At 43.4% G+C, this 11,224-nt stretch overlaps 1 gene segment (V, D, J or C); it reads left to right on the top strand.

Moving 5' to 3' along the window:
• The first annotated feature begins 201 nt into the window (after window positions 1–201).
• On the top strand, window positions 202–617 carry LOC120226973. The segment is given in 1 exon segment: window positions 202–617. A coding segment is annotated over 1 exon segment (399 nt).
• The last annotated feature ends 10,607 nt before the right edge of the window (window positions 618–11,224 follow it).

Below are 11,224 nucleotides of genomic sequence, written 5' to 3'. Positions count from 1 at the left end.
TTTCAAATTTGCCACATGCCTTTTGGAGTAGTATCATTTTAGAGTTACAAAACTGTTTTTATGATATAATGAAAATACTGGCTATTTCCAAAATAGCCCCAATTATGCGCTGAAATGTACAACACTCTTCAAATGCCATATTTCAGGGTGTCTGCACTAAAGTGCGTATGTATCACCATTAACTCCTCGTGATTGCAGGTGCCTGTGGGGCGATCACGATGACGCAGTCTCCAGCCTCCCTGGCTGGGTCTCTGGGCCAGCGGGTCACCATGAACTGCAGGGCCAGTCAGAGTGTTAGCAGCTATTTTTATTGGTACCAACAGAAACCAGGACAGCGTCCTAAGCTGCTCATCTACTATGCATCCAACTGTGTATCTGGAGTCCCCGACCGATTCAGCGGCAGTGGGTCTGGGACAGATTTCACCCTCACCATCAGCAACCTCCAGGCTGAAGATGTGGCGACTTATTACTGTCTGCAGCATAATAGTTCTCCTCCCACAGTGCTTCAGCCTCGTACACAAACCTCCTCCCCAGGGCCCTGGGTCAGGGAGGCTTTGCTGCACCTGCTGCTGCTTCACTGCTCAGCCCTGAACGCGTATGTTCCTGTGTCTGTCTGAGAAGCTACCTCTCCCAACTTATTCCTTAAAGAGCTGTTTAAGGCCCAGGAGAAAATTAAGTGAAATGGCTCTTCATGGATCCCTTTTAGTGGCAGATTAGTGAACACAAATGCCATAAAGATGTCTTAGGGAGGCTGTCAGGAGTTTTTGTGTCACAGGACCTGGTTTGTTTTGCGTGGACAGATGGCATAGTTGAGCCAGTAAGTTTTGTCTCTATCCTTTGGCGAAATGTCCTGCGAATTTCACACCCTGATGGATGAATTCTCACTTCCCTTGCCTCCTTGACTCTGGAACATTTCTCTTGTATTTCTTTATTCTCTTGGTCTCCTTTCTTCACCCACAGTCACTTTACAACTCCTGACTCCCAATATTAAACCTTTGACATCTCAGATTCAGACCCTCCTATGTGGAAGGTAGCATTTCTTTCCCACTTTATCCTTTGTGGACCCTATTTTCCAGCTTTTCTGGCCAATTACCTGACGTTCATTTCTGCTCTATCTCCTTTCATACCTCCTTTCTTTCTCCATTTTTGTCCAGGTGTACTTTCTCACAAAGGCAACTCTCTAATTCTTTCACCTCATTAGTCTAGAAAAATGGGCTAGTGTTGCTCAGCACGTGTTCTCACCATTTGTCGCCTTTTCTTTAAAGTCATCCCTTAGGCATTTAGGTCTAATCTTGTGACTAAAGGGACTCACGGCTCTAAGTGTTCTATAACTTGGTACCTTGGAAAACATTTAATTAATATGCCCATTTCAGTATAAAAACAGGAAAAATCCAATGAATTTTAATATAATTCCTTACCTTCTTCTGAGAAACATGGGTTAATGGCATTTAGCTTCAGGAAAGACCACAGCAAATCTGTTCAGTGTGCTCTGAACACTCTTACCTACAAAACAGCTTCTCATAATGATTAGAAATATAGTTAAAGTAGCAATATTAACGAATCCATATCATTCATTCCAGATATTTTTCCATAGTGCTTAGTATGTGTCAAGACCAAAGATAACTACTTTCACTCCAACTGTGAGGGACAGACAATAAATATCTGTATCAGTGAATACTTACTATGTTGTTTTGGAAATGCTATAAAGAAAAATGAAGGGATTCATCTTGCTGGGGTAAGAGTGAGTAGAAATTTAAAATCAGATGACCTAGGGGCGCCTGAGTGGCTCAGTTGGTTAAGCGTCCGACTTTGGCTCAGGTCATGATCTCACGGTTTGTGGGTTCGGGCCCCACGTCAGGCTCTGTGCTGACAGCTAGCTCAGAGCCTGTTTCAGATTCTGTGTCTCCCTCTCTCTCTGACCCTCCCCTTCTCATGCTGTCTCTCTCTCAGAAATAAATAAAACATTTAAAAAAAAATCAGATGACCTATTGGTTAGCTATTGTCATGTAACAAATTACCGCCAAAATGTAGTGGCTTAGAATGGTAGCATTTATACTGCTGTCATGTTTATTAGTTGCTTGAGCTGTTCTATTAATATGGGCCAGGCCTGATTGATCTTCATTGGCCTTGGCTAACTTGCTTGTGTGTTTAAAGTTAACTGACAGGTCAACTAGTTGCTTTTGTACAGAAAGGCTCACATTCCTTTCCTCTCTTTTACATTGCTATGGTTGGCTGACTATCAGCTGGAGCTGTCTGGGCAACTGGCCCTCATGTCCCTCATTGTGTGGCAGACAAATCCCAAGCTTCTGTGAAAGTTGGCAGGGCCTCAATGACAAAGTAAAAGCACACGAGGCATCTTGAAATGACACTTGAAACGATGTTCAGCATCCCTCCTCATCAGAGAAATACAAATCAAAACCACACTGAGATATCACCTCACACCAGTCAGAGTGGCTAAAATGAGCAAATCAGAGGACTCTAGATGCTGACGAGGATGTGGAGAAATGGGCACCTTCCTACACTGTTGGTGGGAATGTAAACTGGTGCAGCCCCCAAAACAGTGTGGCAGTTCCCCAAAAAATTAACAATAGAACTCCCCTATGACCCAGCAGTAGCACTGCTAGGAACTTACCCAAGGGATATAGAAATGCTGATGCATGGGAGCACATGTACCCCAATGTTCATAGCAGCACTCTCAACAATAGCTAAAACATGGAAAGAGCCAGAGTGTCCATCAACTGACGAATGGATCAAGAAGATGTGGTTTATCTATACGATGGAATGCTACATGGCTAAATCAATCAGTCAATAAAAAAACAAAAAACCCAACAACTGCTCTTCTTAGGGAGCACAAAACCTGCCCCAAGGGAACCCTCCACTTGGGGACATCCTTTTACCTGGAACACAGGAGCAGGACCTGTGGGTGGACCTGGGATGGTGGTACCATCTTACTACCTCTCACCTCCCCAGGCTGCTCAGACCCTGTTCCTAGAGAAGCCCCATTATCAGCATCTGGCTACAGGGCTGGACCTGTGGCAGAGGCATTTGGGGTGGAGGTTGATGCAAGCCCCACGGAGGATGAAGGTAGAGCTGGCAGGGTCAAGGTTTGTGGTGGCCCCTGAGATGGTGCCTGTTAGCCCCTCCCCTGGGCTGTCTGCCCTTGCCTGGCCCAACCCCTGACAAATGAAAAGTAACTCAAATTATGGGTTAGGAGCAACTCAAATTATGGGATAAATCAGAGAAATGGGTTAGGAGATGATAAATCATGTGTGGGTGAGCCTGCTTCTGTTTGGGGAAAGATACTTGGGAGGGCATCTTGCAGAAGACAAAGGATTAGCTCATGGGAGGGAAAATTTTAGGTGGTAGATAAAGGCTGGACTCTTGCTCCGTGAGCTTGAGGTCACATGGGTTTTTTTTCTCTCCTTGGTCCCGGTGCCTGTACAGGACACATTAATTTAGATAGAGGGTGAACGGGAAGTTGGGGACTGGCTGTTCTCCACTCTGAGTAAAAATGACCCTTCTGCCTGTGAGGGCTTGGGGGGGGGGGGGCATGACCTTGGTTTTCAGGATTGAGCAGATGGAGGGTCCAGGTCTTACCCAATGGAGGCAAGTTCCCTGATTAGTGTAGGTCTGCAGTCTTCACCAGACTGCCATGCTCACCCCCTCACCATTTCCAGGTCCTGATGACATTTTAGGACATGGATTGAGGCCATCTACTCAGTGGGGTCGACCTCTCTTCCCCATCTGTACCAGGCTACCTGGTTTCCATCTTTACAATCCCACAGATTTCTCTTCCTGTTAATAATCACAACTTGAAATACATAATTTTGCTTCTATGCAATTTTAATCATAGGGATTAAGACAAGCAACTATGCTAACGTAAGACAGCCCCAGGACACTCCCATACATGGAGTCTCAGTCAGACTAGAAGGCAAAGATTTAAGAAACTGGTCACAAAGTCTCTTGGGACATGATTGAGCTCCACTTGGAAATATCTGGTGACTCCGAGTCCCACAGGGTGCTGCAAGAACACGTTTCCCCCTTGAGCACAACTTCAAGGTCTTCTGAGCTGCTTTGCCTGTTGTGGTCATTAGACAAAGCTCCAGGCTTAGCTAACATCCTTAAAGGTAGCTGGTCAGGGTCCCTGAGGAGCAGCCTCTAATCCAGCCATCAGAGACGGGGTCTGGGACTCCCCTAGTATGGATATTACACATCTGGGTCTAGGTGAAAGGGGGCACATGGAGAAATGTTGGGCAAACTCACTGTGGCCACGATGCTTCTGGTGTCTCTGGGTTTTTGGTGGCTGAAATTAAAGCATTTGGTATAGGTTTCCAGTTGCCCTGTTACCTTTTGTTTTCTGGGTACTCAGACTGTCATCCATGACTTTGACTATAAGCATCACCAATGACGCGGGCCTACATTGGGATGATCTCAGTGCATCTGTCAAATTTGTTGTGTCTACATTCCAGGCTCCACCGGGGACATTGTGCTAACCCAGTGTCCAGCCTCTCTGACTGTGTCTCCAGGGCAGAGGGCCATCATTCCTGCGGGGACAGTCACAGTGTCAGTGACACATGGGGTATTACCAGCTGAGGGCCCAGCCGCTCTCCCTCAGACACTGGAAGGGTCATGGCCTCTGCTTCCTGTGTCTTGGAGACCTCACAGTGGCCCTTGAGGGGGTCTGAGCTTGGCTGACTGTAGAAGATGCTTGGCCTTTGGAGGAAAGGGAAGAAAAAGATCTAGGTATAAGCCAGTTCTAAATGGGCTCCAGGTTAGTGACATCCTGTGCAATGAAGGAAAAAAATGCAGGTGTGATACAATTCCTCAAAATAGAGCATTAATACTTTCTGTTTTTGTGTTTAAAAAAAAACTTTAAAAGTTTATTTGTATGTTTGTTTGTTTATTTAAAAAGAAGGGGGCAGAGAGAGAATCCTAAGTTGGCTCTGTACTGACAGCATGAAGCCCGACTCAGGGCTCAATCTCATGAAAAGACATGATGACCTGAACCAAAATCAAGATTTGGAAGCTTAACCTACTGAGCCCCACAGGAACCTCTAAATATTTTGAGTGTAGTTGACACACAATGTTATGTTAGGTTCAGGTACAACATAGTGATTGAACAAGTTTTGTTTTTTTTTTATTATGGTCTGCTCCCCATACGTGTAGCTACAATCTGTCACCAATCAAGATATTACAATATCATTGACTATATTCTTTATGCTGTGCTTCTTATTCCCATGACTTACTCATTCCATAGTTGGAAGCCTGTACCTCCCACTTGTTTACACCATTTTGCCCATCCCCCACTTCCTACTCCCCTCTGGCAACCACCAGTTTGTTCCCTGTATTGGCAGGTCTGATTCTACTTTTTCTTTTTTTATTTTTCTTTGTTTATTCATTTGTTTTTTTAGATTCCACTTACAGGTGAAATCATATGATATTTGTCTTTCTCAGTCAGACTTATTTCACTTAACATAACACCCTCTAGATTCATCCATGTTGTAACAAATGGCATGATCTCATCTCTTTTTATGGCTGCTCTCCCTCTCTCTCTCTCTCTCTCTCTCTCGCTCTCTCTCTCTCTCTCTCTCTCTCTATATATATATATATATATGTATATATATATCACCCTTATCCATTCATCTATCATTGGACATTATTTTGTTTGTGATTCTTGGCTATTGTAACTAATGGTGCAATAAACATAGCGGTACATAGCTTTTAAAATTAGTTTTTGTTTCTTTGGGTCAATACCCAGCAGGGGAATTATTGGGCCATATAGTATTTGGATTTTTAATTTTTATTGAGAAATCTACATACTGTCTTCCACATTGGTTGTGCCAGTTTTTGTATTCCCACCAGACAGTGTTAGAGCATTAATTTTTGGGTAGATGATGATGATGATGATGATGATGATGATTTTAACTTAGTTTTTTTTTTAGTTTATTCATTTATTTTGAGAGAATGTGAGCAGGGAAAGAACGAAGAGGGAGAGAGAGAGACCCAAGCAGGCTCTGAGCTCTCAGTGCAGAGCCAGACATGGGTCTTGAACTCACGAACCGTGAGATTATGACCTAAGCCAAAGTCGAATGCTTAACCAACTGAGTCACCCGAGTGCCCATGGGTAGATTATTTTTTAAGATCTTACTCCATGTACAGGATGAGGAGGGTGTAGGTGGTTGCACAGCATCCTTCCCATTAAAGGAATATGATTGGGAGCAGCCACCACACAGGTCCTGAGTCTGTTGTGTTATTTGATTGAAATGATGTGTTTGTTCACCTATGAAGGATTAATGAATGAAAACCAACTCCTCTTCTTCTTTTCCTATGATGGATGTCATATTGAAATTATTTTTGGGATACTTGATTAAATCCTAACTCCTGCAGTAGCTGACAGAGTTAATAAAACAGAAAATTATGATGTTACAAAACGTCCAGACTAACAAATTTCTTATAATATTATACCTGGTCTATATGGAAACCAACTTGACAATAAACTATTTGTAAGAAAAAAAAATATTATATCTGGTCTATCTTTCCTGCTTCCAACTGAGATGATAAAATCCAGTGATAGCAAGTGGGGTAACATCTGCTGACTATGGTCTGACTATGGTATGACCTTTGGTCTGGTCTAATCAAGATTTGGCTGTCTGTCTCCAGTGTGTTCGTCAAGCAAAAGACCAGAATAGAAGTTTCCCCTCTGAGCATTTTTCACTATCCCCGGTAATGAGCTACAGTAGATTAGCTGGATAGGTAGCTAGTTAGATGCCATTCTTTTTTATTTGATTTGTAAAAAAAATGTTTTTATTTTTGAGAGAGAGAGAGACAGACAGACAGAATGTGAGCAGGGGAGGGACAAAAAGAGAGGGAGATACAGAATCTGAAACGGCCTCTTGGCTCTGAGTTGTCAGAGTGTCCTGAGCCGAAGTCGGATGCTTAACCAACTGAGCCACCCAGGTGCCCTTAGATGCTATTCCTATAATGCTACTGAAGTAACCGTGTGGGAGACCCAGCGGATGTCTAGCAGACGCACACACTTGCCCACATAAACAACCCATTTGTGCTGGCTACTTCAGTAGCTCGTCTCACCTTAAACCGCTGGTGGTTGTATACATGCTGCAAGGCAGTGATTCAGTGAGGGAATAGCCTGCAGGCATGGAGTAGATGAATCTGTATAAAGAAACACTAACCAAGTTTCTTATGCATTCTTCTGGGGTAGAAATGCCTTATGTGTCCCCTGTGTGAACACGTATATGCAACCACAGACTCACAAAAATTGATAGTTTTATTTTGATCCAAATACTTCATAATCCTCACATTGACACATGTATTTATGTGTGTGTATGTACATACATACATATGTATGTATATGTATATATGTAGTTTACATATATACCACCTTTGAGATTAATCATACTCTTTATTGGCCTTATTGGTGTTTGTTCCAGAAAGAGGGACAGAGATATATTTAGGCAAGAGGGAGGCTTCAGTCAGCTCTAAAATCTGACAAACACCAACGTTTCTACTTACTTCTCCTCAAGGACAGAAATTAATATTCATGTCACCATTATATTGTGTTGACTACTGTTATCAATGTGTGTATTCAGAAGGTGATAATAAATTACAGGAGGAAAGAGCTGTTGGAGAAAGTGAGATCCCAACTTAGGCTTTTTGGTTTCTGCTCTTTAAAAAAATAAAAAGGAAACATTTCTTTTTCTTTTGGAAAGTTTTATTAAAAGTTTTTAAATGTTTTTATTTTTGAAGGAGAGAGACAGAGAGACCGAGTATGAATGGGGAGAGACAGAGAGAGAAGGAAACACAGAATCCGTTTCAGGCTCCAAGCTCTGAGCTGTGAGCACAGATACCAATGTGGTGCTCAAACTCGTGAACCATGAGATCACGACCTGAGCTAAAATTGGTCACTCATCTGACTGAGCCACCAGATGTCCCAAGTTTTATTTATTTTGAGAGAGAGAGCATGGGCACGAGCATGCAAGTTGGGTAGGGGAAGAGAGAGAGAGAGAGAGAGAGAGGTTGAGAGAGAATAGAGAGATTCCCAAGCAGGCTCCATCCTGTCAGTACAGAGCCCGATGTGGGGATCACACTCACGAATCTTGAGATCATCCCTAAACCATTGGCCTCTAGGATTTCAGCCCAGACAAATGGTGGTGAATTTGGGAATTTGCTTTTATTTTGGAGCTTATTTTTTTGGCCTTCACCACACAATAAACATCAACAAAATCATCATTATTATCTAACAATTTCCTTCCTTGGCAATATTGCTGCAGCCACTGCTTTCCTTGTTTGGTGGTCATTAACTACTAAGCTGAGTAGTCAGTAAACTGTTGCAGAGTCAGGTATAACTTCAGCGGTGTAAAGTACAGCAGCAAACACAATCTTCCCTCTCTCTAAGCACACTCATACGTCTCCACACACTCATTTAAACGCTTCCCTAACTGGAGCGCTTGGTAGCTCAGTTGGTTGAGCATCCGTAAGCTCCATGAGGAGCCATGAGCTTTATAGTCACATGCGAAGCTTTTCTGGATAGTGGCTTGAGGTGGTAGCAGCATGAAAGCTGCCATGGGCTGGGAATGAGGAGACACAGATCTGGGTCTCCCAGGTCCTCCGAGTTCACACATTTAAGGTAATCTTTTTGATGTTTATATATGTGGTCTTCAGTTTTGGGAAAGTATTTGAGATTTTAGATGAAATTTAAGTAGTGGCACAGAGACATTAAGTCAAGACTCAGTGGATGATAGTATTCAGGAAGGATGTAGGGTATAGTTGTTTAATCTAGGAATTATGGAACTGAAGCATTTCAAAAGAGGACAAAGATCTAAGAATTAATAATAATTGACATTCTGGTGGTCATCGTGACAAGAGCAAACCAGGAGAGAGAGCGAAAGTACAGCTTCTGGGGATCTGATGAGAGGCTCCATATGTAGGGTCTGTGCCCAGTGTAAGGTATGTTCTATCCATCATTTGTTCTCTTTCCCCACCCCCATCCCTGGGATGAGAAAGATCGAGGAGCGGCTGGTGGAAACTAAGTTACGGAAGTCTAGTTTTTAGTGTTTATTCATTTTCGAGAATGAGAGAAAGAGAGAGCAAGTTACTTGTAAGGGGCAGAGAGAGGGAGACAGAGGATCTGAAGCAAGCTTTGCACTGACAGCAGAGAACCTGATGTGGGGCTCCAACTCACAACTATGAGATCATGACCTGAGCGGAAGTGGATGATCAACCGACTGAGCAACCAGATGCTCCAGTTTTAGGGAAGAGTTTAAATGAGTGTGTGGGTAAGTGAGTGTGCTTAGAGAAAGAGAGAGGGAAGATTGTGTTTACTGCTGTAATTTAGAACCTAAGCTGAATTCAATGGTGCCTTTAACTTTTTGGGGGTAGAAATGATAGGTGTGGCAGAAGACAGGGACACGGCCACCTGAACTTATCTCTGCTTCAAAGTGAGGTCATCGGCTCAGCTGCACAATGTCATGGAAAGCTCTTACAGTCTCTCCCGTATCAAGCTTGTCAGGTACAGCCTGGCGAATAGAGAAAGGAAGCCCGTGTGCATTTGCAATCCGAAACTCTACAGGTACCAATGGGTCACAGAGTTCCACATACTGATCATTCCCACTGATGGCTTTGGAGGATTTTGTAACAGAGGATATCACCATGAGAGGTACAGGATCATCTCATTGACAGAAATAATATGCAGCACCTTCAGATTTCACCTTATCAACTCTCAGGGTGAATCTGCTCTCTACCCACTACCACAGACCCAGGATGTATCCCAGAGATAAGAGTGGGGACACATTTAAGAAAACGTTTTGGAGCTTGTCCTGGTTCGTGTTGATGCTGGTGTGTATCATCATCAATGTCTTGGCTTGGCTGGCTTTGCCGTTAAAGGTGGCTCTGTTTCCTGGAGCCACTGACATGTTGGAGACTGTGAAGCGCGTGGGTGGCTCAGTGGGTTAAGCATCTGATTCTTGATTTTGGCTCAGTTCAATTGAACCGTGTTTGGCACCACCTGAGCAGGAAGCCTGCTTGGGATTCTCTCTCTCTCACTCTCTCTGTCTCTCTCTCCTCTCTATGCCCCTCCCCCACTTGCACTCTCTCAAAAATAAATAAGTAAATAAACTAAAAATAATGTTGGAGACTCTATGAATATTGTTTCTGCTTTGATGTCTGTTTAGGGAGGAAAATAAGAAAGATACGTTGAAAACATCATGTTTGGAGAGAATGATGAAAATCAGACTCTTTGTTTAAATTTTTTTTTTTTTTTTTTTTTGGAGCGAGAGAGTGTGTTAGTGGCGGAAAAGGCGGGGGATGTCGGGTGGAAGGGAAGAGAATCCTAAGCAGGCTTGACCATCAGTGTGGAGCCACACACGGGGCTCAATCTCACAATTTGGAATCATGACATGACTTGAAATCAGATTTGGACACTCACTGACAGACAACCCAGGCACCACAGAAAATCAATTTCTTATGAGGATGTAATAATTTTTATAAATTTTAAAGTATTTATTTATTTTGAGAGAGAGAGAGACAGAGCGTGAGCAGGGAATGGGCAGAGAGGGAGGGAAACAGAATCTAAAGCAGGCTCCATGCTCTGTGCTGGTGTGCACAGAGCCCATTGCAGGCCTCAAACTCATAACCATGAGATTATGACCTGAGCCGAAATTGACGCTTAACCAACTGAGCACCCAGGTGTCCCTCTGATAACCAGCTTTTATCCAAATTCATATTCACACTTAGATATTACAAACTTGGAGAGCTTACATGGCTGGGGAAATGTGGATATTTTCCTCTCTCTAGTTCCCATTTGCTTTGAGGAAATTGCCCTGAGTTCCTCTCAGAAAATATTGAAGCAAATGTTCTCCAAACATCGGTGGTTAAATTTCTCAAGAGGCCTTGACCTCACTTTCAAGCAGTGCTCTCTGGCATGTGAACTGGCTTAGGTCCAGGCACTGAGTCAGAAGCTGGATTGTAGGCTTCAGCTCACCTGACCTAGAGTTTTCCAGTCATATGCATGAAATTTTCCAAGGGTTTACAGATCAATTCAATCCCTACTAACCCATGATCAATCAGTCACTGCCACAGATCCCTATTTCTGACATCACTCTGCACCGGCTGGCCCTTTTGGAAACTGTACATAGTCTACCTGTGAAGGTTATCATTACTTTCTGGCCTGCGCTGCTCCCTGATCTCATTTGTCATGGGTGACAACGGG

The sequence above is a fragment of the Hyaena hyaena genome, unplaced genomic scaffold (assembly GCF_003009895.1).
Source record: "Hyaena hyaena isolate Hyena2069 unplaced genomic scaffold, ASM300989v1 scaffold_1927, whole genome shotgun sequence".
NCBI lineage: Eukaryota > Metazoa > Chordata > Mammalia > Carnivora > Hyaenidae > Hyaena > Hyaena hyaena.
The sequence above is the reverse complement of the archived record's forward strand: the minus strand, read 5'-3'. Positions and strand labels throughout refer to the sequence as shown.